This window comes from Oncorhynchus clarkii, chromosome 13 (assembly GCF_045791955.1).
Source record: "Oncorhynchus clarkii lewisi isolate Uvic-CL-2024 chromosome 13, UVic_Ocla_1.0, whole genome shotgun sequence".
NCBI lineage: Eukaryota > Metazoa > Chordata > Actinopteri > Salmoniformes > Salmonidae > Oncorhynchus > Oncorhynchus clarkii.
The window spans coordinates 56815907-56843180 of NC_092159.1; the positions used below are offsets into that span (position 1 = coordinate 56815907).

At 41.2% G+C, this 27274-nt stretch overlaps 1 protein-coding gene across 1 annotated transcript; it reads left to right on the plus strand.

Moving 5' to 3' along the window:
• Positions 1–11146: 11146 nt before the first annotated feature.
• On the plus strand, positions 11147–26383 carry LOC139365159 (cytochrome P450 2K1-like). The gene is made up of 8 exons (XM_071102597.1): positions 11147–11411; positions 17582–17744; positions 17902–18051; positions 18153–18313; positions 18482–18661; positions 24743–24884; positions 25518–25844; positions 26048–26383. Exons 1-8 carry the CDS (start codon positions 11208–11210, stop codon positions 26233–26235), a joined length of 1515 nt encoding a protein of 504 aa, XP_070958698.1. The 5' UTR covers positions 11147–11207; the 3' UTR covers positions 26236–26383.
• The last annotated feature ends 891 nt before the right edge of the window (positions 26384–27274 follow it).

Here is a 27274-nt window from a genome sequence, read left to right on the forward strand (position 1 = left end):
TTCCTTCATTAAACAGTTTAAAATCGCATTACATAATTTCACAAATAGTTTCATCTTTACTCATTAATTGTATACAACAATTAGATGCAAGCCCCACAACGGAGACTCTTGTATAAATAGAGTTCTGGTAATCTGGCTTTATTGTCTCTCATGAGTTTCACAAACATTAAACGAAATGTACCGGTCGTAGATGGATTCTCCCCCGACCGTGTACACCTTCTCCAAAATATGGACATTGTTCAGTTCTCAAGTTCTATGATGGAGATGCATCAGATGACCTGGCCTCCACAGTCACTGTTGGTAAAATTATGATTAAAATGACTGAACAAATCATTTTAAATGGAACTGTAACTAAGTAAACTTATACTCTGTTTTGTTATATCTGATTAACTATATGAGTTCATAAGGTGGGATTGTGAGACACGGACAAGGAGTAATAAAGGTTAATGAACACTGTTCCAACTAGGAAGAAATGAATGGGTTGGGGACTGTGTAAACAAATAAGGTTGTTAGCCTATGGTTGACCCTACAGAAACTTAGCTCTGGGGTTTTTAGATAAGGCAGTGAGGGCATTCCTAGGTTTTCTGTTAATCAGAACTGTCAGTTCAGTGGTGATCGGTAATGTTGAGGGGTCAAAAGTTATCTGGGAGTGTGTTAGAATGAACTTTTCACCTCACTTTGTCCCGGTCGAGAGGAGGGGATTCCGTTAACCTCTAGCGTCGAGCAATCCCGTATCCGGGAGCGTAATCATAGCCTCAAGCTCATTAACATAATGCAACGTTTCCTATTCATGAAAATCGCAAATGAAATGAAAGAAATATATTGAAACACAAGCTTAGCCTTTTGTTAACAACACTGTCATCTCAGATTTTCAAAATATGCTTTAACCAAAGCTACACAAGCATTTGTGTAAGAGTATTGATAGCCTAGCATAGCATTAAGCCTAGCATTCAGCAGGCAACATTTTCACAAAAACAAGAAAAGCATTCAAATAAAATAATTTACCTTTGAAGAACTTCGGATGTTTTCAATGACGAGACTCTCAGTTAGATAGCAAATGTTCATTTTTTCCAAAAAGATTATTTGTGTAAGAGAAATAGCTCCGTTTTGTTCATCACGTTTGGCTAAGAAAAAAAAATGAAAATGCAGTCAACACAACGCCAAACTTTTTTCCAAATTAGCTCCATAATATCGACAGAAACATGGCAAACGTTGTTTAGAATCACTCCTCAATGTGTTTTTCACAATTCTATTCGATAAAAACTCATTCCTGGCAGTCGGTTTCTCATCCAAGGCAAACGGAAAAATACTGCAGCTGGAGATTACGCAATAATTGCGACGGAGGACACCAAGCGACCACCTGGTAGATGTAGTCTCTTATGGTCAATCTTCCAATGATATGCCTACAAATACGTCACAATGCTGCAGACACCTTGGGAAAAACGTGGAAAACGTAAGCTGACTCCTAGCTCCTCCACAGCCATATAAGGAGTCATTGAAATGAGGCGGTTTCAAAAAGTGCGGCACTTCCTGATTGATTCTTTATCTGGGTTTCGCCTGTAACATCAGTTCTGTGGCACTCACAGACAATATCTTTGCAGTTTTGGAAACGTCAGAGTGTTTTCTTTCCAAAGCTGTCAATTATATGCATAGTCAAGCATCTTTTCGTGACAAAATATCTTGTTTAAAACAGGAACGTTTTTCATCCAAAAATTAAAAGAGCGCCCCCTATATCGAAGAAGTTAAAGCAATGAAATGAGGTCATGATCTGTATATAAACTGCTGCTCGTGATTAAGTGGGAGCGCGCTCAGAGAATAAATTCTATTACCTATTATTGAAAGACTGGTCTGCGTCTATTTTATGCAAACAAGAAATCTTAGAAATTCTCATAAAATAGATTAAGGGTTTTCAATTGATGAAAGCACATTGGTCTCTACCCAATATAGATGGTTTGGGATGAGTTGGACCGCAGTGTGAAGGAAAAGCATCCAACAAGTGATCAGCATATGTTGGAACTCCTTCAAGACTATTGGAAAAGCATTCCAGGTGAAGCTGGTTGAGAAAATGCCAAGAGTGTGTTAAGATGTCATCAAGGCAAAGGGTGGCTAATTTGAAGAATATAACATGTATTTTTATTTGTTTAACCTTTCTAGCGCAGGCGTTCCGCTAGCGACCCACCTCGACAACATCCGGTGAAATTGCAGAGCGCGAAATTCAAATTACAGAAATATAAATATTTAACATTCATGAAAATACAAGTGTTATACATCAAAATAAAGCTTAACTTCCTGTTAATCCAGCCGCTGTGTCAGATTTTTAAAAGGCTTTACATCGAAAGCACACCACACCATCTGAGGACAGCGCCCCGCATACATAAGCATGAAAAACATATTTCAACCAGGCAGGTGCGCCACGAAAGTCAGAAATAACAATATAATAAATACCTTACCTTTGAATATCTTCTTCTGTTGGCACTCAAAAAGGTCCCAGTTACATCACAAATGGTCCTTTTGTTCGATAACATCCTTCTTTATATCCATAAAAATTCAGTTTAACTGCCGTGCTTCAGTCAATAATCCACCGGTTTCCCTCCTTCAAAATGTATACAAAATGAATTCCAAACGTTACCAATTAACTTATCAAAACAAGTCAAACAACGTTTATAATCAAACCTTAGGTACTCTAATATGTAAATAAACAATAAAATTTAAGACGGAGAATAGTATGTTCATTACCGGAAATAAATCAAATCAAATCAAATGTATTTACATAGCCCTTCGTACATCAGCTGATATCTCAAAGTGCTGTACAGAAACCCAGCCTAAAACCCCAAACAGCAAGCAATGCAGGTGTAGAAGCACGGTGGTTAGGAAAAATGGTCAAATAATAATAATCACAGGCAGAACAGTTGAAACTGGAGCAGCAGCACGGCCAGGTGGACAGCAAGGAGTCATCATGCCAGGTAGTCTTGAGGCATGGTCCTAGGGCTCAGGTCCTCCGAGAGAGAGAAAGAAAGATAGAAAGAGAGAATTAGAGAGAGCATACTTAAATGCACACAGGAGACCGGATTGGACAGGAGAAGTACTCCAGATATAACAAACTGACCCTAGCCCCCCGACACAAACTACTGCAGCATAAATACTGGAGGCTGAGACAGGAGGCGTCAGGAGACACTTTGGCCCCATCCGATGACACCCCCAGACAGGGCCAAACAGGAAGGATATAACCCCACCCACTTTGCCAAAGCACAGCCCCCACACCACTAGAGGGATATCTTCAACCACCAACTTACCATCCTGAGACCATCCTGACCATCCTGAGACAAGGCTGAGTATAGCCCACAAAGTTCTCCGCCACGGCACAACCCAAGGGGGGGCGCCAACCCAGACAGAAAGATCACATCAGTGACTCAACCCACTCAAGTGACGCACCCCTCCTAGGGACGGCATGAAAGAGGACTCTGTAATAGGGTTAGAGGCAGAGAATCCCAGTGGAAAGAGGGGAACCGGCCAGGCAGAGACAGCAAGGGCGGTTCGTTGCTCCAGAGCCTTTCCGTTCACCTTCACACTCCTGGGCCAGACTACACTCAATCATATGACCCACTGAAGAGATGAGTCTTCATTAAAGACTTAAAGGTTGAGACCGAGTCTGCGTCTCTCACATGGGTAGGCAGACCATTCCATAAAAATGGAGCTCTATAGGAGAAAGCCCTGCCTCCAGCTGTTTGCTTAGAAATTCTAGGTACAATTAGGATGCCTGCGTCTTGTGACGTGTAGGTATGTACGGCAGGACCAAATCAGAGAGATAGGTAGGAGCAAGCCCATGTAATGCTTTGTAGGTTAGCAGTAAAACCTTGAAATCAGCCCTTGCCTTGACAGGAAGCCAGTGTAGAGAGGCTAGCACTGGAGTAATATGATACATTTTTTGGTTCTGGTCAGGATTCTAGCAGCCGTATTTAGCACTAACTGAAGTTTATTTAGTGCTTTATCCGGGTAGCCGGAAAGTAGAGCATTGCAGTAGTCTAACCTAGAAGTAACAAAAGCATGGATACATTTTTCTGCATCATTTTTGGACAGAAAGTTTCTGATTTTTGCAATGTTACTTAAATGGAAAAAAGCTGTCCTTGAAACAGTCTTGATATGTTCGTCAAAAGAGAGATCAGGGTCCAGAGTAAGCCGAGGTCCTTCACAGTTTTATTTGAGACGACTGTACAACCATTAAGATTGATTGTCAGATTCAACAGAAGATCTCTTTGTTTCTTGGGACCTAGAACAAGCATCTCTGTTTTGTCCGAGTTTAAAAGTAGAAAGTTTGCAGCCATCCTCTTCCTCATGTCTGAAACACAGGCTTCTAGAGAGGGCAATTTTGGGGCTTTACCATGTTTCATTGAAATGTACAGCTGTGTGTCATCCGCATAGCAGTGAAAGTTAACATTATGTTTTCGACTGACATCCCCAAGAGGTAAAATATATAGTGAAAACATATATAGAATAAAATATAGTGAAAACATTGAGGAACACCGACATTTACAGTTGATTTGTCAGAGGACAAACCATTCACAGAGACAAACTGATATCTTTCCGACAGATAAGATTTAAACCAGGCCCGAACTTGTCCGTGTAGACCAATTTGGGTTTCCAATCTCTCCAAAAGAATGTGGTGATCGATGGTATCAAAAGCAGCACTAAGGTCTAGGAGCACAAGGACAGATGCAGAGCCTCGGTCTGATGCCATTAAAAGATAATTTACCACCGTCACAGGTGTTGTCTCAGTGCTCTGATGGGGTCTAAAACCAGACTGAAGCATTTTGTATATATTGTTTGTCTTCAGGAAGGCAGTGAGTTGCTGCGCAACAGCCTTTTCTAACATTTTTGAGAGGAATGGAAGATTCGATATAGGCCGATTTAGTTTTTTATTTTTTCTGGGTCAAGGCTTGGCTTTTTCAAGAGAGGTTTTATTACTGCCACTTATAATGAATTTGGTACACATCTGGTGGATAGAGAGCCGTTTATTATGTTCAACATAGGAGGGCCAAGCACAGGAAGCAGCTCTTTCAGTTGTTTAGTTGGAATAGGGTCCAATATGCCGCTTGAAGGTTTAGAGGCCATGATTATTTTCATCAATAACAAAGAACGCGCTTCATCCACGAGCATGGAAACACTACAGCCAAAATGGGAGCCACTTAGAAAAACTACAACTTCTAGCTCATTTTTCCAAAAACCAGCCTGAAATTCTTTCTAAAGACTTGACATCTAGTGGAAGCCCTAGGAACTGCAATCTGGGAGGACTTTGCCTCATAATAAACATGAAAGCCATTGGAAACAGTGGTAGGCTGAAATTATATTTTTTTGGGATGGTTTGTCCTCTGGGTTTCACCTGCCATATCAGTTCTGTTATACTCACAGACATTATTTTAACAGGTTTAGAAACGATAGAGTGTTTTCTATCCAAATCTACCAATCATATGCATATCCTAGCTTCTGGGCCTGTAAACAGGCAGTTTACTTTGGGCACGCTTTTCATCCGGATGTGAAAATACTGCCCCCTAGCACAAAGAGTTAACACTTTTTTGGTTACTACATGATTCCATATGTGTTATTTTATAGTTTTGATGTCTACACTGTTATTCTACAATGTAAAATGTGTTCTAAAATTAGAATACTGAACAACAAAGTAACAGAGATATTTTCAATTAATAGTGTACAGAGTGAAATGCAATGACGCAGAGTTAAATATCAACAATAAATTGAGCGTATACAACTCTGAAAAAAAGGCTCTGTTGCCAGAGTAGGTTTTACTCTCTTTAGACTGGGACCAAATGTTATATGTGGCGGAGTTACATTTATTCAATAAGAGTTCAATTTACTGTCATTTTTATTCTGCGGGCTATCCGGTACACCAGTCTCTATAGGTAGACTTTATCTGTATGATTTATCCCTTCAGCTATCCAATAAATATGGCTCCATCTTTACGGTTCACTTTGGACCCACAAAAGTGGTCATCCTGGTAGGATACAAGACGGTCAAGCAGGCGCTGGTCAACCATGCAGAGGAGTTTGGGGACAGGGGAATGCCTCCTGTGTTCTAAGATTTTCCCAATGGAATGGTAATGTTGGATAAGTCAAATTTGCATTCTACAGAATGGTCTGTCAAGAGGGCATACTTAGTGCTGTAACTCCAGCCCCAAATATGTCTGTTGTTCCCACATGCTTCAAGAGGGCCACCATTGTTCCTGTTCCCAAGAAAGCTAAGGTAACTGAGCTAAACGACTACCGCCCCGTAGCACTCACTTCCGTCATCATGAAGTGCTTTGAGAGACTAGTCAAGGACCATATCACCTCCACCCTACCTGACACCCTAGACCCACTCCAATTTGCTTACCGCTCAAATAGGTCCACAGACGATGCAATCTCAACCACAATGCACACTGCCCTAACCCATCTGGACAAGAGGAATACCTATGTGAGAATGCTGTTCATCGACTACAGCTCGGCATTTAACACCATAGTGCCCTCCAAGCTCGTCATCAAGCTCGAGACCCTGGGTCTCGACCCCGCCCTGTGCAACTGGGTACTGGACTTCCTGACGGGCCGCCCCCAGGTGGTGAGGGTAGGCAACAACATCTCCACCCCGCTGATCCTCAACACTGGGGGCCCACAAGGGTGCGTTCTGAGCCCTCTCCTGTACTCCCTGTTCACCCACGACTGCGTGGCCACGCACGCCTCCAACTCAATCATCAAGTTTGCAGACGACACAACAGTGGTAGGCTTGATTACCAACAACGACGAGACGGCCTACAGGGAGGAGGTGAGGGCCCTCGGAGTGTGGTGTCAGGAAAATAACCTCACACTCAACGTCAACAAAACTAAGGAGATGATTGTGGACTTCAGGAAACAGCAGAGGGAACACCCCCCTATCCACATCGATGGAACAGTAGTGGAGAGGGTAGTAAGTTTTAAGTTCCTCGGCGTACACATCACAGACAAACTGAATTGGTCCACCCACACAGACAGCATCGTGAAGAAGGCGCAGCAGCGCCTCTTCAACCTCAGGAGGCTGAAGAAATTCGGCTTGTCACCAAAAGCACTCACAAACTTCTACAGATGCACAATCGAGAGCATCCTGTCGGGCTGTATCACCGCCTGGTACGGCAACTGCTCCGCCCACAACCGTAAGGCTCTCCAGAGGGTAGTGAGGTCTGCACAACGCATCACCGGGGGCAAACTACCTGCCCTCCAGGACACCTACACCACCCGATGTCACAGGAAGACCATAATAGTCATCAAGTACAACAACCACCCGAGCCACTGCCTGTTCACCCCGCTATCATCCAAAAGGCGAGGTCAGTACAGGTGCATCAAAGCTGGGACCGAGAGACTGAAAAACAGCTTCTATCTCAAGGCCATCAGACTGTTAAACAGCCACCACTAACATTGAGTGGCTGCTGCCAACACACTGACTCAACTCCAGCCACTTTAATAATGGGAATTGATGGGAAATTATGTAAAATATATCACTAGACACTTTAAACAATGCTACCTAATATGATGTTTACATACCCTACATTATTCATCTCATATGTATACGTATATACTGTACTCTATATCATCTACTGCATCTTTATGTAATACATGTATCACTAGCCACTTTAACTATGCCACTTTGTTTACATACTCATCTCATATGTATATACTGTACTCAATACCATCTACTGTATCCTGCCTATGCTGCTCTGTACCATCACTCATTCATATATCTTTATGTACATATTCTTTATCCCTTTACACTTGTGTGTATAAGGTAGTAGTTTTGGAATTGTTAGCTAGATTACTTGTTGGTTATTACTGCATTGTCGGAACTAGAAGCACAAGCATTTCGCTACACTCGCATTAACATCTGCTAACCATGTGTATGTGACAAATACAATTTGATTTGATTGATTTGAAATATTTGACAAAGATTTTATTCTCTCATAACATTATTAATTCCTGACACCTGCACAATGTGACTTTTATACAGGTATTCTGTTTGCCAATGGAGACTCATGGAAAGAGATAAGACACTTTGCCTTGGCAAACCTTAGACTTTGGCATGGGCAAGAAAGGAAGTGAAGAGGAAATTCGCTACCTAATTCAATTGTTTGAAAAACACGAGGGTAAAAATTTGAAGTTCCGATTTGTGAAAACCCCAAATAAGATAACAAATATATACATTTTCTTAGTTTCGCTAATTATGTTGGTCTTTGTGAGAGGGAAAGCATTTGACACAACCCAGCCAATGAATTATGTTGTCTCCAGCATAATCTCCAACATTGTGTACGGCAGCAGGTTTGAATACTCTGACCCCAAGATCCAAGCCACTGTGAATCAAGCCAATGAGAACCTCATAATTAGTGGCTCTGTTTCAATGCAGGTACATGATGTTTACTTTGTTTCTCACTCTTAGCGAAAAATAACAAACTGGTCACACTTGACTAAACCAGGAAAATAAAATAAATGTTGGATTTGTAGCGGGCTACATTTATGCTTTACTTTTGGTTTATGGGGAGATAGTTGTACAACATGTTCCCATGGCTGGGGCCTTGGCTGAAAACCAATACGCTTTTGTTAAAGAATATTGACAACAACAAGAAGGAGATGAGGGAGGTCTCCAGGAACAGTGTTGAAGTTAAAACCTACAGGAGGGTACAGTATCTCTCCAGGAACAGACAGGATGGTAACTCTCCAGGAATATGGTTAGAGTTAACCTACAGGAGAGTAGCTCCACAGGAACAGGGTTGGAGAGCCCTGTGATAGAGGACGGCATAAAGATGAAGGTAGCCGAAATAGCAGTGGGCTGCGTTCAAACCCATGCAGCAGTGGCATCTGTTCTGGAGGCTAGACCATCCTATGCCATACCCTTTTGACAAATAATTCCCACCCTTTAAATGCATTGTGTTTTCTGTTGTTCTCTGAAGGTAGTCATTTTGGCTCATCCTCTTCCTTTATTTTACAGACCGGGTCCAGGAGGAGATCAGCAGCATCATAGGAAGTCGTCAGCCCTTAGCAGAGGACAGGAAGAACCTGCCCTACACTGATGCAGTGATCCATGAGACGCAGCGACTAGCCAACATTCTACCCATGGCCATCCCTCACACCACCAGCTGAGACATCACCTTCCAGGGATATTTCATCAAGAGTACACTTTTATCCTCTACTGACGTCTGTCCTACAAGACGGGAGCGAATGGGAGAGCCCACACACCTTTGACCCCACCCACTTTCTGGATGAGGAAGGTCGATTTGTCAAGAGGGATGCCTTCATGCCCTACTCTGCAGATGATTCCACTGTTTAATTTAAACTATCAGTCAGGAATTAAATAAATCAGATATCATTCTATGGTTTTCATTACTTTGGCCCAGAGAGAGTTGAGGGGATGGAAGTTTCTGTGACAAATATCGATATTGATAACACTAAGTAAATCTTTCAGAATCCATGGTGCTTCTAAACTTTTTTGGCATTGCTTTGACCCAGAAATGTTATGGTATAGTTGATGGTATAGAAATGTGTGAACAATTTTACATATATTGATATTGTTGTCTTCCTCATGTAATCTTCTTCCAGGTTGTAGGGTGTGTCTGGTGGAGGGTCTGGGCAGGATGGAGCTCTTCCTCTTCTTCACCTCCCTCCTGCAGCGCTTTAGTTTCTCTCCTCCTCCTGGAGTAACAGAGGATGATCTGGACCTCACACCATTACTGGGGTTGACCCTCTACCCTTCACCTCACCAGCTGTGTGCTGTGAGCCGGATCTGTGATGAGAGACCCATCCCTCATAATGGTTTTGGTTGAATTTGACTGCTCTACATTGTGACAATGTAATTAATCGATACAAAGCAGCGCTACTTTGTGTATGTCCAGAATGCTTGTTTTTTTTGCTTGATGTCCTGCCTTGTCTGGGACTATAACTGTTGCCCAGCTTAGCAAAGTCAATCAGTTTTCTAGCTAATGTTCAGTAGTTGACACTAATATATATACATGACTAGCAAGCATACTTATTTCTTAGTTCTAGCTAGCAAATATGGTTAACACTAACTAACCAGAAAGCTTGCTCCAGCAAGAGTGTAAGTTATGCTGCCTACTTTCCCTCCATGAGTGGTACCAGTTATGAAAGTACACTTGAAACAAAGAAATACTGCATTTACACAGAATTTTGACCAATCATATCAGCTCTTTGGGCAAAATACCAGAATTGGGATGCCTGTGTAAACGCAGCCAAAAAGTCTCAAAAAGTTGTTTACAAACTGTTCGCTACCTAGCTGGTGACTAGTTTAACCTACTCCTTGTCCAATGACGTTAGCTAGTGGGTAGCATTAGCCACATTAGCTACTAATGACTTTTTACATATAATACATTTGGCTAAATTTGGGCAAGAAAATCCAACTTATTGCACCTTTAAGCTTTCTTGTCCTATTCAAACAGGCCAACCAAAGGTACATAACACTAACAATGTCAGTTATTGATAACAGTTAGATGACTTCTCTAAGCTTGGATACACCCCTAAGATAAATAAGACAAGGCGTATACTTCTGATTAGCCTTGGTTAGCAGTGAGTCAGACTGCTCCATATAAATTGCAAATCAATGAGTATACTTGACATCGGCAGCTTTTTTTTCTAGTTGGAGTCTGGATATTCAATTCCAACGAATTCCAAATCCAAAATTCCTGTAGTCGTGCACCAAAAATCCACTCAGAATGTTTGTATAGAATATACCTCGTCAGAGCACCGTGATCTATCAATCCACTGGGCACACACACTGGTTGAATCAACGTTGTTTCCACGTCATTTATATTTCACACCCCACTAAAGTGTCAAATGTGAAGACTCCCCAAAATGTGTGCATTTGTGAAAAAAGGTTGGAAATATGTATCTAATAGTTGCTAAATGACATTCAAAAGATGGTGGTTAACAGAGTCAAACCTCAAAGGTCTGTAAATGTTTATTTTTACACTTGCCTTCAATTGTATCTAGTGTTGATCAAGGTCTAATGAACTATGAGAAATCCTCATAGGACCTTCGCATAGATAAGAGCACATTTTTTTCAGAATGTTTAGCCCCTCCCCTGAGGCTGTTCCATGCTCTATAAAAGGTGAGCCTCCATTGGCAGTCAGATCAATGAGCAGGAAGTAGTCACTATTTTTAGCCCTGTGTAGGTATAAGAGCTGTTTGAAGATGTCTCTTTTAGAATGTCTTCTCCAGACATCGAGCACAGTGACACTGCTGGGGGCTCTGCTGTTTCTGCTGGCCCTTTACCGCCTCTCCTCTGGTTCCAACTCTGAGAAACAGGGGAAGCAGCCTCCAGGACCCAGGCCTCTGCCCCTGTTAGGTAACATGCTCCAGCTGGATCTCAAGAGGCCCTATCGCAGCCTCTGTGAGGTGAGAGGAAGTCCTGAGATTAAACTATGTTGTGGTTGTTGATATGATCTGTGACATTGTTTTATCTGGCTAAATATTTTCAAAATATTTGTATTAGCAGGTTTAAAACTTCCAGTTAGTTTCAATAGGCATGTATTGTCAAAGCAATATGTTGAGTACATGGTGTTTCAACCAGTTAGCAATAGTTTTTGTCAACACAGGAGCCCTCTAAAATGTTTTTATTTTGATGTGGCCCTACTTTCCACACTCGCTCTGAGTTCATGAATGTTTTCAGAGAATGTTCCTCCATTAATGTTCCATTTCAGTTTTTTTAAATGCCAAGTGTTGTCAAATAATACAGGTGAACTGATGACCACTGTGTATTCACTCACATAATAGAGGCATTTGGCTTGAAAATCGTATCTGTCATGAATGCTAAAAGGGATTGTTTTGTATGTTTTTACCCCTATCTTAATAGTTTTCTTGTCACAGACCAAACAACTCACCAAAATAGCTCACACATACTTCAATCCAACTTCTATTGCAACGATATCACTCCTGAAGATATGTGTCAACATAGAATTATACTTTATTTGTTACAGAACTGCTTCCAACAACCTTTAGCTCAGGTTTTTGTATTTACATTTCATGCATTGTTTACTTCACAGGGCGTTTCGTAGAACCTGCATTGTTTTAAGTCACACACTGATCTCCACAGTCTGTTTCGTTAATATATTTTGAATAACTTCTAGATGCTTTGAGAGCTTAGTTAAAGGGACAATCTGCAGTTCAAACAATAAAGCTTACACCCCACTACTGTTTTAGGTTAACAGGTGAGGAATGGGGCTGGAGAAATATAACCCCTCTGAAATTATAGACAAACCTATGGATGCAATGACTGACCATCCATACTAATACATTGTAGTTTTAATCATGTTTAGAGGCTACATGTATTTATTTTTATGTTTAACAATCTCATACTTTGGGTTCTGATGGGGTATGACAGTTGAGCTAAGCTTATAAGGTATTTCTAGTTATATTCTTTAAGAATCTATAGCTATAATTAGTAATTTAAACTTTAAAAAATGGCTGTACCAATGGCAGATTGACCCTTTTAAACTGGTTTACTCTTTAGAACTCTGTGTTTGTTTGTTTGTAAACAATGTGATTCTAAACAAACACTGTATAGCTTCATTTGATGGTTAAGGGTTAGATTGAATCCGATCGCATTTGTCCACTATGCACGTTTTTAGAAACAACGTTCCCGCATACTCAGATCACGTTCACGGTAAAAGCTGCATATGTCGGCTCAATTGGATATTACCTTTACATTCTGCATTGTCCAAATCAGCAATCGGATTGAATCCTGGCCTAAAAAGATCCTTTCACGGATGGTCAGTCCTTGCATCCATAGCGCCATCTGTGAATTTGAGTGGTTGCATTTCTCCAGGCCCATTCCTCAGCTGTTAAGTTAAGTGATGGGATGGATGTTTTGATGTTTGAATTATAGACTGCAGCTTTAAGATTGGTGTAAAACTCAGGAAAACATTGACAGACAGCTCGTGGAAACACCCTTGTGGTCATTGCCTGGTAAGGTAAACAATGGGCCACATGTCATTATGAGCCTAAATAGTACACTCCCAGTCAGTGTTACAGGGAACCCAAACCGGCTGCGGTGTGCTCCGTCGTGCATAAATGTATTTTGTCCCCCCACACCAAACGCCATCATGACACGCATGTTAAAATATCAAAACAAACTCTGAACCAATTATATTCATTTGGGGACAGGTCGAAATCATTAAACATTTTTAAGGCAATTTAGCTAGTTCGCTTGCACTTGCTAGCCAATTTGTCCTATTTAGCTAGCTTGCTGTTGCTAGCTAATTTGTCCTGGGATATAAACATTGAGTTGTTATTTTACCTGAAATTCTACTCCTACAATTATTCCACATATAAAACGGTCAACCGAATCGATTCTAGTCATCTCTCTTCCTTTCAGGCTTTTTCACCTCTTGAATATATTGCGATTGGCAACTTTCATAAATTAGGTGCATTACCGCCACTGACCTTGTTCGTCTCACAGTCACCTACGTGGGTATAACCAATGAGGAGATGGCACTTGGGTACCCGCGTGGGTATAACCAATGAGGAAATGGCACCTGCTTCTATAAACCAATGAGGAGATGGGAGAGGCAGGACTTGCAGCGCGATCTGCATCAGAAATATAACTAATTTCTATTTTAGCCCTTGGCAACGCAGGCACTCGTTGGTGCAATAACATAGATTTCTACATTTATTTTGCAATGTCTTTTTATTCATTTATTTAACTAGGCAAGTCAGTTAAGAACAAATTTTTATTTTCAATGACGGCCTAGGAACAGTGGGTTAACTACCTGTTCAGGGGCAGAACGACAGACCTTGTCAGCTCGGGGGTTTGAACTTGCAACCTTCCGGTTACTACTCCAACGCTCTAACCACTAGGCTACCCTGCTTCCCCTTTTCAACATTGCCTCTCCCTAGTGTTCTCACTACTTAGAAAAATGTAATACTGTAGGGCGTCCTGAATGCCCCTATTCATGACGGTGCTAGCAGCCACGTGAGTGAGTGCTAGCTAGCTTCCGACCAGAACGTTAGGCTAGCCAAGACGCAAACAAACTATACAGCTACAAGTAGTGAATGGAGTTACAAACGGACTGTGCTTGCTAAACAAGTTAAATGTCTTACCTGTGATTACATTGCTTCCACATTTATAGAGCTCTAACTATGTGTAGCCTACTTGGACACCGGCTCCCCACAATTTCCCACTCTCCCATGACGAATAGCCTGAAGCCACAGGCTCTTCTTGCTGGCTCTATTTCCCTACGTGGGAGCATTGCGAACCGTAGGTCGTGATTTTTGACCTGGTTACATGTACATTGAACACACAGCAGGTTTTCAGCATGGTTTGTTGTTTATATATAACACAAATATATTCGACAAAGTTGTCTCTTTTACACTGGGGGTCAATGGAAAATAATGTTTGATTTTCCCCAATTTGTGGATGTGGTCGAGGGGAATTCCATATTACGTGAATATCGACTCGGAGTATGCCTCAACCCATTTTCTCTTCAATGCTCTCATGGTCAATAGAGCTGATCATGGACTGTTGGCTCTCAGACAAACCGTAGCATTTCTATTGTTTTTTTAAAACTAATTACAAAATACAGTTCACTGATACAATTCTTCTTTAGTAAAGAGTCCCCTTAGAAGCTTAGACATAAGGGAACGTACACGAAAGCACCATACATAAGTGTACTGAACAATTTTTGGTGTCTCTATATTAACATTATAAATGATATGTTCAGAATTGTATTAATTGATCAGACATTCAGTTGATAACTTACAATAGGCCCGTATAGCTGAAATATTGATCAACATGAACAATCATGATAAATAATGGTGACATTTGACATAAATAGATTCTTAGAGCCATAATCCTAATATACTGAAGGCATCCGGCCTCACTACATTGTGCAGAATCACACTGATTCGTACAATGTATAACACTCATCTTCCATCTGAATGCTTGAAATAAAACTATACAAAGTAACAATGTGATATCATATCATGGAAAAGTGAATTACTTATGCTTTAGGAAATGCCACAAACTACAGAGCTTGATGGTGAGGGGAGCGGGAGAGGAGGGGGAACCATGTACCCCGCTTCAGTCAACCACTTGGCCACAGTCACCCCCAAGATATACGCGGGAAACAAATCCAGCTTTGACCTCCTACTTGTCAGGCCTCTCATACTGGGCAGACAGGGGTCCTGGGATGGACAGCTCACACAGCTTCCCCACATACGACGCTGGATCAAGTGTGACCTCGTTGAAGAGGAGATCCAGGAGCCTGTCTACGTAGCTTGAAATGTTTTTTTTGTTGTTGTGACCAACTTGTTTAATTTGTTTTCTTCAGAGGGTTACAGGTATAAAACCAAAATGAATGCATATAAAGATAACCACGACCCATTTCCCCCTTAGTCCCCGACCCCCCCCTTCACTGTGGGCCAGAAAGCAAAGAAAGTAACAAAAGTTTAAATATGGTACTATACACAGGGACTTTCACTGGGGATGGGGGGGAAGCTTTGCCTTCACACAGCCTGTCAGCACGCTCTGTTGTGTTTGTGCAGTCCTAAATCCAGTCAGATGAACACTCTAAACAGCCTACGACAACTGAGGCATCCGCATGGTCCTAAAGGACGTTGGCACGTTTTTAAAAATCACATTTCAATGATAAAACTGGGGGGGACAAAAATGCAATTTCATAATGTGGGGGGACGTATCTGAAATTGCATTTTTGTTCCCCCCAGTTTTATCATTGGAATGTGATCAAATTGGGGCAACTGTGTGCTTTAGGGCCATGCGGACGCCTCATAGTTGTCGGGAAGGCTGTTTGGAGTGTTCATCTGACTGGATTTAGGACCTTGTGGAGACCACAGAGTGGGCTAACAGGCTGTGTGAAGGCAAAACTTCTGAAAGGCTGGCTGGACCAGCACTGGAGAGTTGAGCACAATTCAATCAGTGTGTATGTGTTCCGCTCTTTCATCGAGTTGTAAAAGGAAGCAGAACAGAAAATGGCTACTTTAGTTGACTGATATAGCTGACAAGGTAACTGCTTTTAAACTTAACAGAAAAAAATGAACTAATGTTTATTCGCAGTGCTGGGCTAGTATTGTAACTGACATGTAACGTTGTCTAATGTTTCATCCCCACTCGTTTGAGGTGAATGAATAAGCTATGCTAGTGAGTAGCTACCACAGCCAGGTCAGCTCTAGCCTCTAGTTATCTGGCAGTTGCGAGATGAGGTGGCTATTATTACTATCTAACCGCAGTATTGCTTGTAGCCATTGTTTTGTCCCATTTATGAAGTAAATTAACTTGGCAAGTGAGAGAGAGAGAGAGCTGGCCAAAAGTTGGCTTACTTTAGCTATTATTTTTTTTTGCCTCAATCAAACTAGACCTGAATCAAACAATTGGCCAAACAATTGAAGATTGCACTGAAAACATGTCAGAATATCAATGTGAGTTGTATTAGTCAGTATGGCAATGTAACGGTATTGATCTGTCAGTTTCCCTAGCTAGTTCCCTACTTTTCACACTGACTCAGTCATAAATAGCTCTAAAGTTACAGGATTCACTGTCATGGTGCACAGTAGAGGTCTGCGCAGGACCGATTTCTAAATCCTGCTCCCGCTCTTCCACCCGCTACCGCAAGAACTGGTCCCAAACCTAACCGAAGTCCCAAACCTAACCGAAGCAGCTCACTAGCTAGCCATGGTCCCAGCAATTTTGCGTCCTATAGGCAATATCAAATGCGCAAAAATAACTTAAGACATGGGCTAAATTAGCCGAGATTCTCACATGGCCCTTTCTATTACTGGGCAATATCAGGAAATATGCTAGATGTAGTTTAAAGAGAGCAGAGTTGGAGAAACTTGCACTTTCTCTTGAGCTATTTTTATAGCCTACCTTTTAGGAGTGAGAAGATTTTCAGACTGAGAAATATGGATGATCAATATTTAGCCCTATTTCTAGGCAATGTAGTAAACTATAGCCTAATCATAGGCCTATTTAGGAAATATATTAAATTGGAAAGATAACTACCCTGTGCTTCTCCGACCACGTATACATAGGTTATAGTCTACTCTGTTTAGTTGAGATCTCGAAAGGTACTGCTACTGAACTGGAAGCAGCAAGAATGATGACAGCGACACTTGACGTTTTAGCATAGTCCTATAGGTTAGCCAACCTTTTAGGAGCACAATTTGCAGGCATAGCCAAATAAATGGCTATTCAATACTGAAGACCGATTGAATGTTTCCCCAATTGATAAAGCAACTTCGCTCGAATGTGCACTGCAAACTCGATCGTATTGTCTTCATTATTTGATAAACAACGTTAAATTAACACTATGACATCCGGCATGCTGATAAGTAGCTTGCTAGCTAAAAACCACAACGCAACGGGGGAGGGGGGGGGGACCAGTAACTTTATCAGCTTTTCCAATGTACCAGCTACAGTACTTTTTCTTACTTGGGTCAAACTGCTATGAACTGGTTACATTCAAATATCATCGAATTTGATAAAAAACATGATTGTCACTGTCCGGATCCTTTAATAAACCATGCATTTAGTCTTATTTTATGTTCTACAGCTGTCCAAGAAATATGGGTCTGTTTTCACGGTTCATTTTGGACCCACAAAAGTGGTCATCCTGGCAGGATACAAGACGGTCAAGCAGGCGCTGGTCAACCATGCAGAGGAGTTTGGGGACAGGGGCATGCTTCCTGTGTTGTATGATTTCACCAATGGACATGGTAATGTAGTATGTGAAACTTGTAATCCCGGTTAACTGTTGCATTCAACAATATTCTGTCAAGCAAGCATATTTGGAACTATAAATATGTGACAAATATATGATTTTCTCCTGACATGATTAGTTCCTGACACCTGCACAATGTTACTTTTAAATAGGTATTCTGTTTGGCAATGGAGACTCATGGAAAGAGATGAGGCGCTTTGCCCTGACAAACCTTAGAGACTTTGGGATGGGCAAGAAAGGGAGTGAGGAGAAAATCTCAGAGGAAATTCATTACCTGATTGAAGTGTTGGAAAAACATGAGGGTAAGAATTCGTAGGTCTGATTTTGAAAACCAAAAAAAGGATTACATTTAAAAAATCCTTAGATTTTTTAATTGAATTTCTGATCTTGATCTTTTTAATAGGTAAAGCCTTTGACACAACCCAGCCATTGAGTTATGCTGTCGCCAACGTAATCTCCAACATTGTGTACGGCAGCAGGTTTGAATACTCTGACTCCAAGTTCCGAGCCACAGTGGATCGAGCCAATGAGAACCTACGAATTGCAGGCTGGGTTTCAGTTCAAGTACTGTACTATGTGCTCATGATGTTTACTTTGCCATTATTCTCAGAGTGAAAAACAAACTGGTCACACTTGACTAAACCAGGAAAATGTAATAGTTATTCTAATTTGTACTGGGCTACTGGAATAATAGAGTAATTCATGCTTAACTTTTTTTTTACGGGGAGATAGTTGTACAATATGTTCCCCTGGCTGGGCCCTTGGCTGAAAAGCAGGAAGCTTTTGTTGAAGAATATTGAGAACAACAAGAAGGAGATGAAGGAGCTGGTGCGGGGGCTGAAGGAGACTCTCAACCCTCAGATGTGTAGAGGCTTTGTGGACTCGTTCCTCGTCCGAAAGCAAACCCTGGAGGTATGAAATCTCACTACAGTTAAAAACATCTCAATTAAAAACAAGATAACTCATGTAAAATATATAGGTTCAGAACGTTTGTGAAACAGCACAGTTAGAAATATATGGCAAATATAAATCAAGCTGAATGGTCTTCAGAGATAGATGGGTGGGGTTGAGGGTAGCTGAAGGATGGGAATAAATACAAACAAAAGATAACTATTGTATAATACATTGTGTCTGTAAAATGAAAGTGTGTATAAGCTGGAAGTAGAAGCCTAAGTCTTGTTGTCCATTAGTTTACTGCAATTAGGAGTGGGGTGGAAGGGTTAATGAAAAATAATAAAGGTAAATATATTTAAACTCTCTCTCAATTCAATTTCAATTCAAGGGCTTTATTGGCATGGGAAACATATGTTAACTTTGCCAAAGCAAGTGAGGTAGATAAAACAAAAGTGAAAGAACAATAAAAATGTACAGTAAACATTACTCACAAAAGTTCCAAAAGAATAGAGACATTTCAAATGTCATTATGTGCAAGTAGTTAAAATACAAAAAGGGAAAATAAATAAACATAAACACGGGTTGTATTTACTATGGTGTTTGTTCTTCACTGGTTGCCCTTTTCTTGTGGCAACAGGTCACAAATATTGCTGCTGTGATGGCACACTGTGGTATTTTGGGGGGCCAAATAAAACCATCCGCAGGACAAATTAGGGCACAGACTGCACGGGCTGCCAGATGGGGAAACCTTACATAGACTGACCAGGTAAATCCAGCTGAAAGCGATGATCCCTAATTGATGTCACTTGTTAAATCCACTTCAGTCAATGTAGATGAAGGGGAGGAGACATGTTGTAGATGAAGGGGAGGAGACATGTTGTAGATGAAGGGGAGGAGACATGTTGTAGATGAAGGGGAGGAGACATGTTGTAGATGAAGGGGAGGAGACATGTTGTAGATGAAGGGGAGGAGACATGTTGTAGATGAAGGGGAGGAGACATGTTGTAGATGAAGGGGAGGAGACATGTTGTAGATGAAGGGGAGGAGACATGTTGTAGATGAAGGGGAGGAGACATGTTAAAGAAGGATTTTTAAGCTTTGAGACATGGCTTGTACATACATGCATACATACATACATACAGTTAATTAGTTAGTTAGTTGAAGTCAGAAGTTTGCATACACTTTATCCAAATACATTTAAACTCAGTTTTTCACAATTCCTGACATTTAAAAATTCCATGTCTTAGGTCAGTTAGGATCACCACTTTATTTTAAGAATGTGTAATGTCAGAATAATAGTAGAGAATTATTTATTTCGGCTTTTATTTATTGCATCACATTCCCAGTGGGCCAGAAGTTTACATACACTCAATTAGTATTTGGTAGCATTGCCTTTAAATTGTTCAACTTGGGTCAAACATTTTGGGTAGCCTACTAAGAGCTTCCCACAATAAGTTGGGTGAATTTTGGCCCATTCCTCCTGACCGAGCAGGTGTAACTGAGTCAGGTTGTAGGCCTCCTTGCTGGGACATGCTTTTTCAGTTCTGCCCACAACTGTTCTATAGGAATGAGGTCAGGGCTTTGTGATGGCCACTGCAATTCATTGACTTTGTTGTCCTTAAGCCATTTTGCCACAACTTTGGAAGTATGCTTGGGGTCATAGTCCATTTGGAAGACCCATTTGCGACCAAGTTTTAACTTCCTGACTGATGTCTTGAGATGTTGCTTCCATATATCCACATCATTTCCTTTCCTCATGCAGCCATCTATTTTGTGAAGTGCACCAGTCCCTCCTGCAGCAATGCACCCCCACAACATGATGCTGCCACCCCTGTGCTTCACGGTTGGGATGGTGTTCTCTGGCTTGCAAGCCTCCCCCTTTTCCTCCAAACATAACGATGGTCATTATGGAAACACTGTTCTATTTTTGTTTCCTCAGACCAGAGGACGTTTTTCCAAAAAGTGCGATCTTTGTCCCCATGTGCAGTTGCAAACCGTAGTCTGGCTTTTTCAATGGCAGTTTCTGACCAGTGGCTTCTTCCTTGCTGAGCGGCCTTTCAGGTTAGGTCGATATAGGACTTGTTTTACTGTGGATATAGATACTTTTCTACCTGTTTCCTCCAGCATATTCACAAGGTCCTTTGCTGTTGTTCTGGGATTGATTTGCACGTTTCGCACCAAACTATGTTAATCTCGAGGAGACAGAATGTGTCTTCTTGAGCGGTATGATGGTTGCGTGGTCCCATGGTGTTTATACATGCGTTCTATTGTTTGTACAGATGAACGTGATACCTTCAGGTGTTTGAAAATTGCTCCCTAGGATGAACCAGACTTGTGGAGGTCTACAATTTTTTTTTGAGGTCTTGGCTGATTTTTCTTTTGATTTTCCCACGATGTCAAGCAAAGGTAGGCCTTGAAACACATCCACAGATACACCTCCAATTGACTTAAATAATGTCAATTAGCCCATCAAATCAAATGCCCTTCGTACATCAGCTGATATCTCAAAGTGCTGTACAGAAACCCAGCCTAAAACCCCAAACAGCAAGCAATGCAGGTGTAGAAGCATGTATCAATTCAGGTATCAGAAGCTTCTAACGCCATGACATAATTTTCTGGAATTTTCCAAGCTGTTTAAAGGCACAGTCAACTTAGTGTGTGTTAACTTCTGACCCACTGGAATTGTGATACAGTGAAATAATCTGTCTGTAAATAATTTTTGGGAAAATGTCTTGTCATGCACAAAGTAGATGTCCTAACTGACTTGCCAAAACTATCGTTTGTTAACAAGACATTTGTGGAGTGATTGAAAAACGAGTTTTTTTTTTTGTTGTTGAATTTTTACCCCTTTTTCTCCCCAATTTCGTGGTATCCAGAGACGAAGGTTGAAAGTCATGCGTCCTCCGATACACAACCCAACCAGCCGCACTGCTTCTTTACACAGCGCGCCTCCAACCCGGAAGCCAGCCGCACCAATGTGTCGGAGGATACACCGTGCACCTGGCAACCTTGGTTAGCGCGCACTGCGCCCGGCCCGCCACAGGAGTCGCTGGTGTGCGATGAGACAAGGACATCCCTACCGACCAAGCCCTCCCTAACCCGGACGACGCTAGGCCAATTGTGCATCGCCCCACGGACCTCCCGGTCGCGGCCGGTTACGACAGAGCATGGGCGCAAACCCAGGGACTCTGATGGCACAGCTGGCGCTGCAGTACAGCGCCCTTAACCACTGCGCCACCCGGGAGGCCACGAAAAACAAGTTTTAATGACTCCAACCTAAGTGTATGTAAACGACTTCATATATATTATACACACAGTGGGGCAAAAAAGTACTTAGTCAGCAACCAATTGTGCAAGTTCTCCCACTGTAATTTTCATCATAGGTACACTTCAACTATGACAGACAAAATGAGAAAGAAAATCCAGAAAATCACGTTGTTGGATTTTTAATTAATTTATTTGCAAATTATGGTGGAAAATAAGTATTTAGTCAATAACAAAAGTTTATCTCAATACTTTGTTATAAACCCTTTGTTGGCAATGACAGAGGTCAAACGTTTTCTGTAAGTCTTCACAAGGTTTTCACACACTGTTGCTGGTATTTTGAGTTCCACTGAGAAGTTCCACCTGTTGTCTATTCCATTTGCACAACAGCATGTGAAATTTATTGTCAATCAGTGTTGCTTCCTAAGTGGACAGTTTGATTTCACAGAAGTGTGATTGACTTGGAGTTACATTGTGTTGTTTAAGTGTTCCCTTTTATTTTTTTGAGCAGTGTATAATATAACCCACACACAGTGCATTGGGAAAGTATTCAGACCCCTTGACCTTTCCCACATGTTGTTACGTTCCAGCCTTATTCTAACATGGAATACATGCATATTTTTCTTGATCAATCTACACACAATAACCCATAATGACAAAGTGAAAACAGGTTTTAATGTCTCACAGTTGACGGTGCATGTCAGAGAAAAAACCAAGCCATGAGGTCAAAGGAGTTGTCCGTAGAACTTTGAGACAGGATTGTCGATGCACAGATCTGGGGAAGGGTACCAAAAAATTTTCGAAGCATTGAAGGTCCCAAAGACAACGGTGGCCTCAATCATTCTTAAATGGAAGAATTTTGGAACTACCAAGACTTACTAGAGCTGGCTGCCCAGACAAACTGAGCAATCAGGGGAGAAGGGCCTTGGTCAGGAAGGTGACCAATGGTCATTCGGACAAAGCTCCAGAGTTTCTCTGTGGAGTTGGGAGAATTTTCCAGGACACCCATCTCTGCAGCACTCCACCAATCAGGCCTTTATGGTAGAGCGGCCAGATGGAAGCCACTCCTCAGTAATGCATTTGTAAAAATGTATAAACCTGTTTTTGCTTTGTCATTATGGGGTACTGTATATGCATTGCATATTTACTGAATGCACTGTATATTTACAACAGCAGTATTGGGATTGGGAATTATGCTGACAATTACATTGATGGAAGCTGCAATCTCTCTGCAATATTAAAGCTGATCTACCCCCCCCCCCCCCCCCCCACACAATTATTTTGAATTAATAACTTTCATGTAGGGATTTAGTGTGCATTGAGAAATATGTAACTGGCCCATGTCATAGAGAAAATATAGGAGCGATTGTGCTGAAATAGCATTGGGCCCATGCTGTAGCGGTATACTGTACACTCGGTGTACAAAACATTAGGAACATCTCCCCCCTTTTGACCTCAGAACAGCCTCAATTCGTTGGGGTATGGAATCTACAAGGTGTCAAAAGCATTCCACAGGGATACTAGCCCATGTTGACTCCAATGCTTCCCACAGTTGTTTTAAGTTGGCTGGATGTCCTTTGGGTGGTGGAACATTCTTGATACACATGGGGAAAATGTTGAGCGTGAAAAAACGTTGCAGTTCTTGACACTCAAACAGGTGCTCCTGGCACTTAAATCTTTTGTCTTGCTCATTCACCTTCTGAATGGCACACATACACAATCCTTGACTTCATTGTCTCAAGTCTTAAAAATCCTTCTTTAACCTTTCTCCTCCCCTTCATCTACACTGATTGAAGTGGATTTAACAAGTGATATCAATAAGGGATCTTATTTCGCCTGGATTGACCTGGTCAGTTTATGTAAGGTTTCCCCAACTGGCAGTCCGAATTTGGCCCGCGGGTGGTTTTAATTGGTCCCCTAGGTTTTCTGGAATTAACTTTTTTTTTTTTCATTTTATTATTATTATTTTTTACACTTAAGGGAATTTTTATCAATGATGACTAATTATGTATACGTTTCAATCAGGACTGAATAATCCGAATACTATTGTGTTACTGTATATGTATGAGTTTTCATTCTTGATCCCAGTACTGAAAATAATGTGTGTGTGTGTGTGTGTGTGTGAACATGGGCAAAAATTAGAACAATGACTGTCTGTTCCTTGGTACAAATGAATTATCTATCTCCAGACTGTCTAGAATGCTTATCTACACTGACTGACCTTGGCTCTAGGCGAGGAGGGAAGGCTTGAGAGCTATAGGGCCTTTCTACCAGTGTCAAGAAGAGACGGAACATTTAGAAAACGCTGACGTCATTTTCAGTTTATAACCTGTGGTAAAATGTGTATTTACTCAGTACTCTCTTGATTAAAGGCTGTTACTTGACTTTTAAGACCGGGGCTCTGTCCATTCCTATAAAATAAGGGTCTTACAAATCGTTATGAATTGACTGAGTGTTTAATTTAATTGGGTATTAAAACAGAGGAATTCAATTCCTTCAACATACACAAACTGTAAAACACCAGGAAATCAGCTCTAACTGATTCATTTTGGAAATCTGCTCCCAAGTATTCCCACACATAATAGAGACATCTACAACTCTGAGCAAGGTTTGAGAAATGATTGTTTTATTCAAATATTATCTCTTGTGGTCAATTTGCGGTCTACAAATGTATATGTAATTATATTCCAGCCATCCGCTCAGGGGAATATAAATAAATAAATAAATATAATCCTGTGGGTGAATCTAGTTGATGATCCCTGGTCTATGCCATGGAAACAAATATTTTCTCCCCTTTTTTAAAATGCTTTTTCTGTGTTTTTCTGTATGTATAAGGAATCTGGCAACAAGAACTCTCACTACCATGACAACAACCTGATATCCTCTGTGAGAAACATGTTTTCTAATGGTACTAACACCACAGGGACAACTCTACGCTGGGCTTTGATGCTAATGGCCAAGTACCCTCTTATACAGGGTAAGTATCAATGTGCACACAGACACACGCCGTTGTACAGACATTGCTACAAGTGATTGTAGTAACGCAAGACAATCAAGGTTTTACATGCTGTGAACATTTCCCACTTGAACCACAGGCCAGTTTAGTTTGTTTCAATTGCTTGAACACTGAATGAAGATGTAGTCCACATGAATGAAACAACCGGTTATATATATATATATATGTATGTATGTATGTAATATGACAAATTATACTGTTTTGATATAGATATAGTTAAGTTAGTGACAGGTTTTGATCAGGTTAGTGCATTTTGCTAGGGTAATGTGGTGTTTTGGCAAACACTTTTTTTTATTCCATTATCCCTGTTTTGAGGGAAGTGTTCAAACAATCCAAAAACGAACAGTTTTGTTGGACATGATTTACACAATTTACTTATTGTGTAGCTGTTGACTACAAAAAGGTGTTATGCATTAAGTGAGAACATTGAACTGTGCAGAAAAGGTAACTGTTTTGGTACGTAGGTTAAGGTATCATTCCCAGCTTTATTCAGTTATCAGGCCATCTTGTAAAAATTATTAAATGTCCAGGCTAAAGTTTAAGATGACATTTTCTGAGGGTAGTAACTTTGGTCCTCCCTCCTATCTGTCTCAGACCGGGTCCTGGAGGAGATCAGCAGCGTCATAGGAAGTCGTCAGCCCTTAGCAGAGGACAGGAAGAACCTGCCCTACACTGATGCAGTGATCCATGAGACCCAGAGACTGGCCAACATTTTACCCATTGCCATCCCCCACACCACCAGCCGAGACATCACCTTCCAGGGATATTTCATCAAGAAGGGGACGCTTGTGTTTCCTCTACTGACGTCTGTCCTACAAGACGGAAGCGAATGGGAGAGCCCACACACCTTTAACCCCGCCCACTTTCTGGATGAGGAAGGTCGATTCACCAAGAGGGATGCCTTCATGCCCTTCTCTGCAGGTGAGTTCCACTGTTTCTGTATCCATACTGACTGGGTAAGTGAATCCTTCTATGGTACTCTAAAATTAAGAGTTTGGGGAATTGCTTTGACCCAGAGAGTTTATGGTATAAAATGTGTGTACAATTTGACATATTTATATGTGAACTATAGGAATCTGTAAACCTAATTGTTATGTTGTCTACCTCATTTTATCTTCTTCCAGGTCGTAGGGTGTGTCTGGGGGAGGGTCTGGCCAGGATGGCGCTCTTCCTCTTCTTCACCTCCCTCCTGCAGCGCTTTCATTTCTCTCCTCCTCCTGGAGTAACAGAGGATGATCTGGACCTCACACCATCCGTGGGGTTCACCCTCAATCCTTCACCTCACCAGCTCTGTGCTGTGAGCCGGGTCTGAGATGAGTCTGGGCCTAATGTATATTATACATGACTTAGAACAAATGCTCCACTTTAGACAAACATGCTGAAATGGGTTACCTCACCAGCTGTACTGTGAGCCAGGTCTGAGATGAGACCAGTCCCTCAATGGTTTTGATTTAATTTGATTGCTCTACAATCCAACAATGTAATTGATTGATACAAAGCACTGCTATTATGTATGTACAGAATGCAATTGTTTTTGCTTGCTGTCCTGCCTTGTCTGGGACTGGACAGCTGTTGCTAAGTAAAGTCAATCATTTTTCTAGATAATGTTATCAGCAGTTGATATCTATACCTACCCTTCTGGGCATGTTTTTATGTGACTAGCAAACATACTTAGCCAGATCTGCTAGCTAGAACAATGACTAACCATAAGCTAGCTAGCTCCAGCAGGAGTGGAAGTTCGGCTGCCTACTTTCACTCCATGAGCTGTTCTAGTTATGGAAGGAGACTTGAAACAAAGAAAGACTGCATTGACACAGGAAACCCAATTTGGATCTTTTTCCACTGTTTAGTCTTTTGACTTACCATATCAGCACTTTGCCTACAATTGGACAAAAGACCAGAATTGGGCTGCTGTTCGTCAAATTCTGGTCCATTTAGTCAACTTGGAGTCGGGGTTTGGAATAGAATATAATTTGAATTACTGTCTGTGCTCAGTGGGAACCAATCACTGTGCAGCAGTGAAAAATGTTCAACTTGTAGATTTCACCAAAACTTTTAATAAAGTCTTAAAGTGGAACTGACAGTATTTTAGCAGCATGAAATGGTATTAACATCTGTTCATATACACCCCCAGGAAGAATATGACATCTTTTCGTTTATATCTTCAGACAAGTGAGCACTTAGATATGGTCATTTTCATCATAAATTCATAAAATGTTTGGGAATGACGTATAGTAAGGCATTTGTGTAAATTCTATAGCAATATAAAGCGGCCGTGCATTTGCACAATGACTAGACACTGCGTTAACAGAGCAAATTAAATGTAACCATACTTTAAAAGTAATATATTT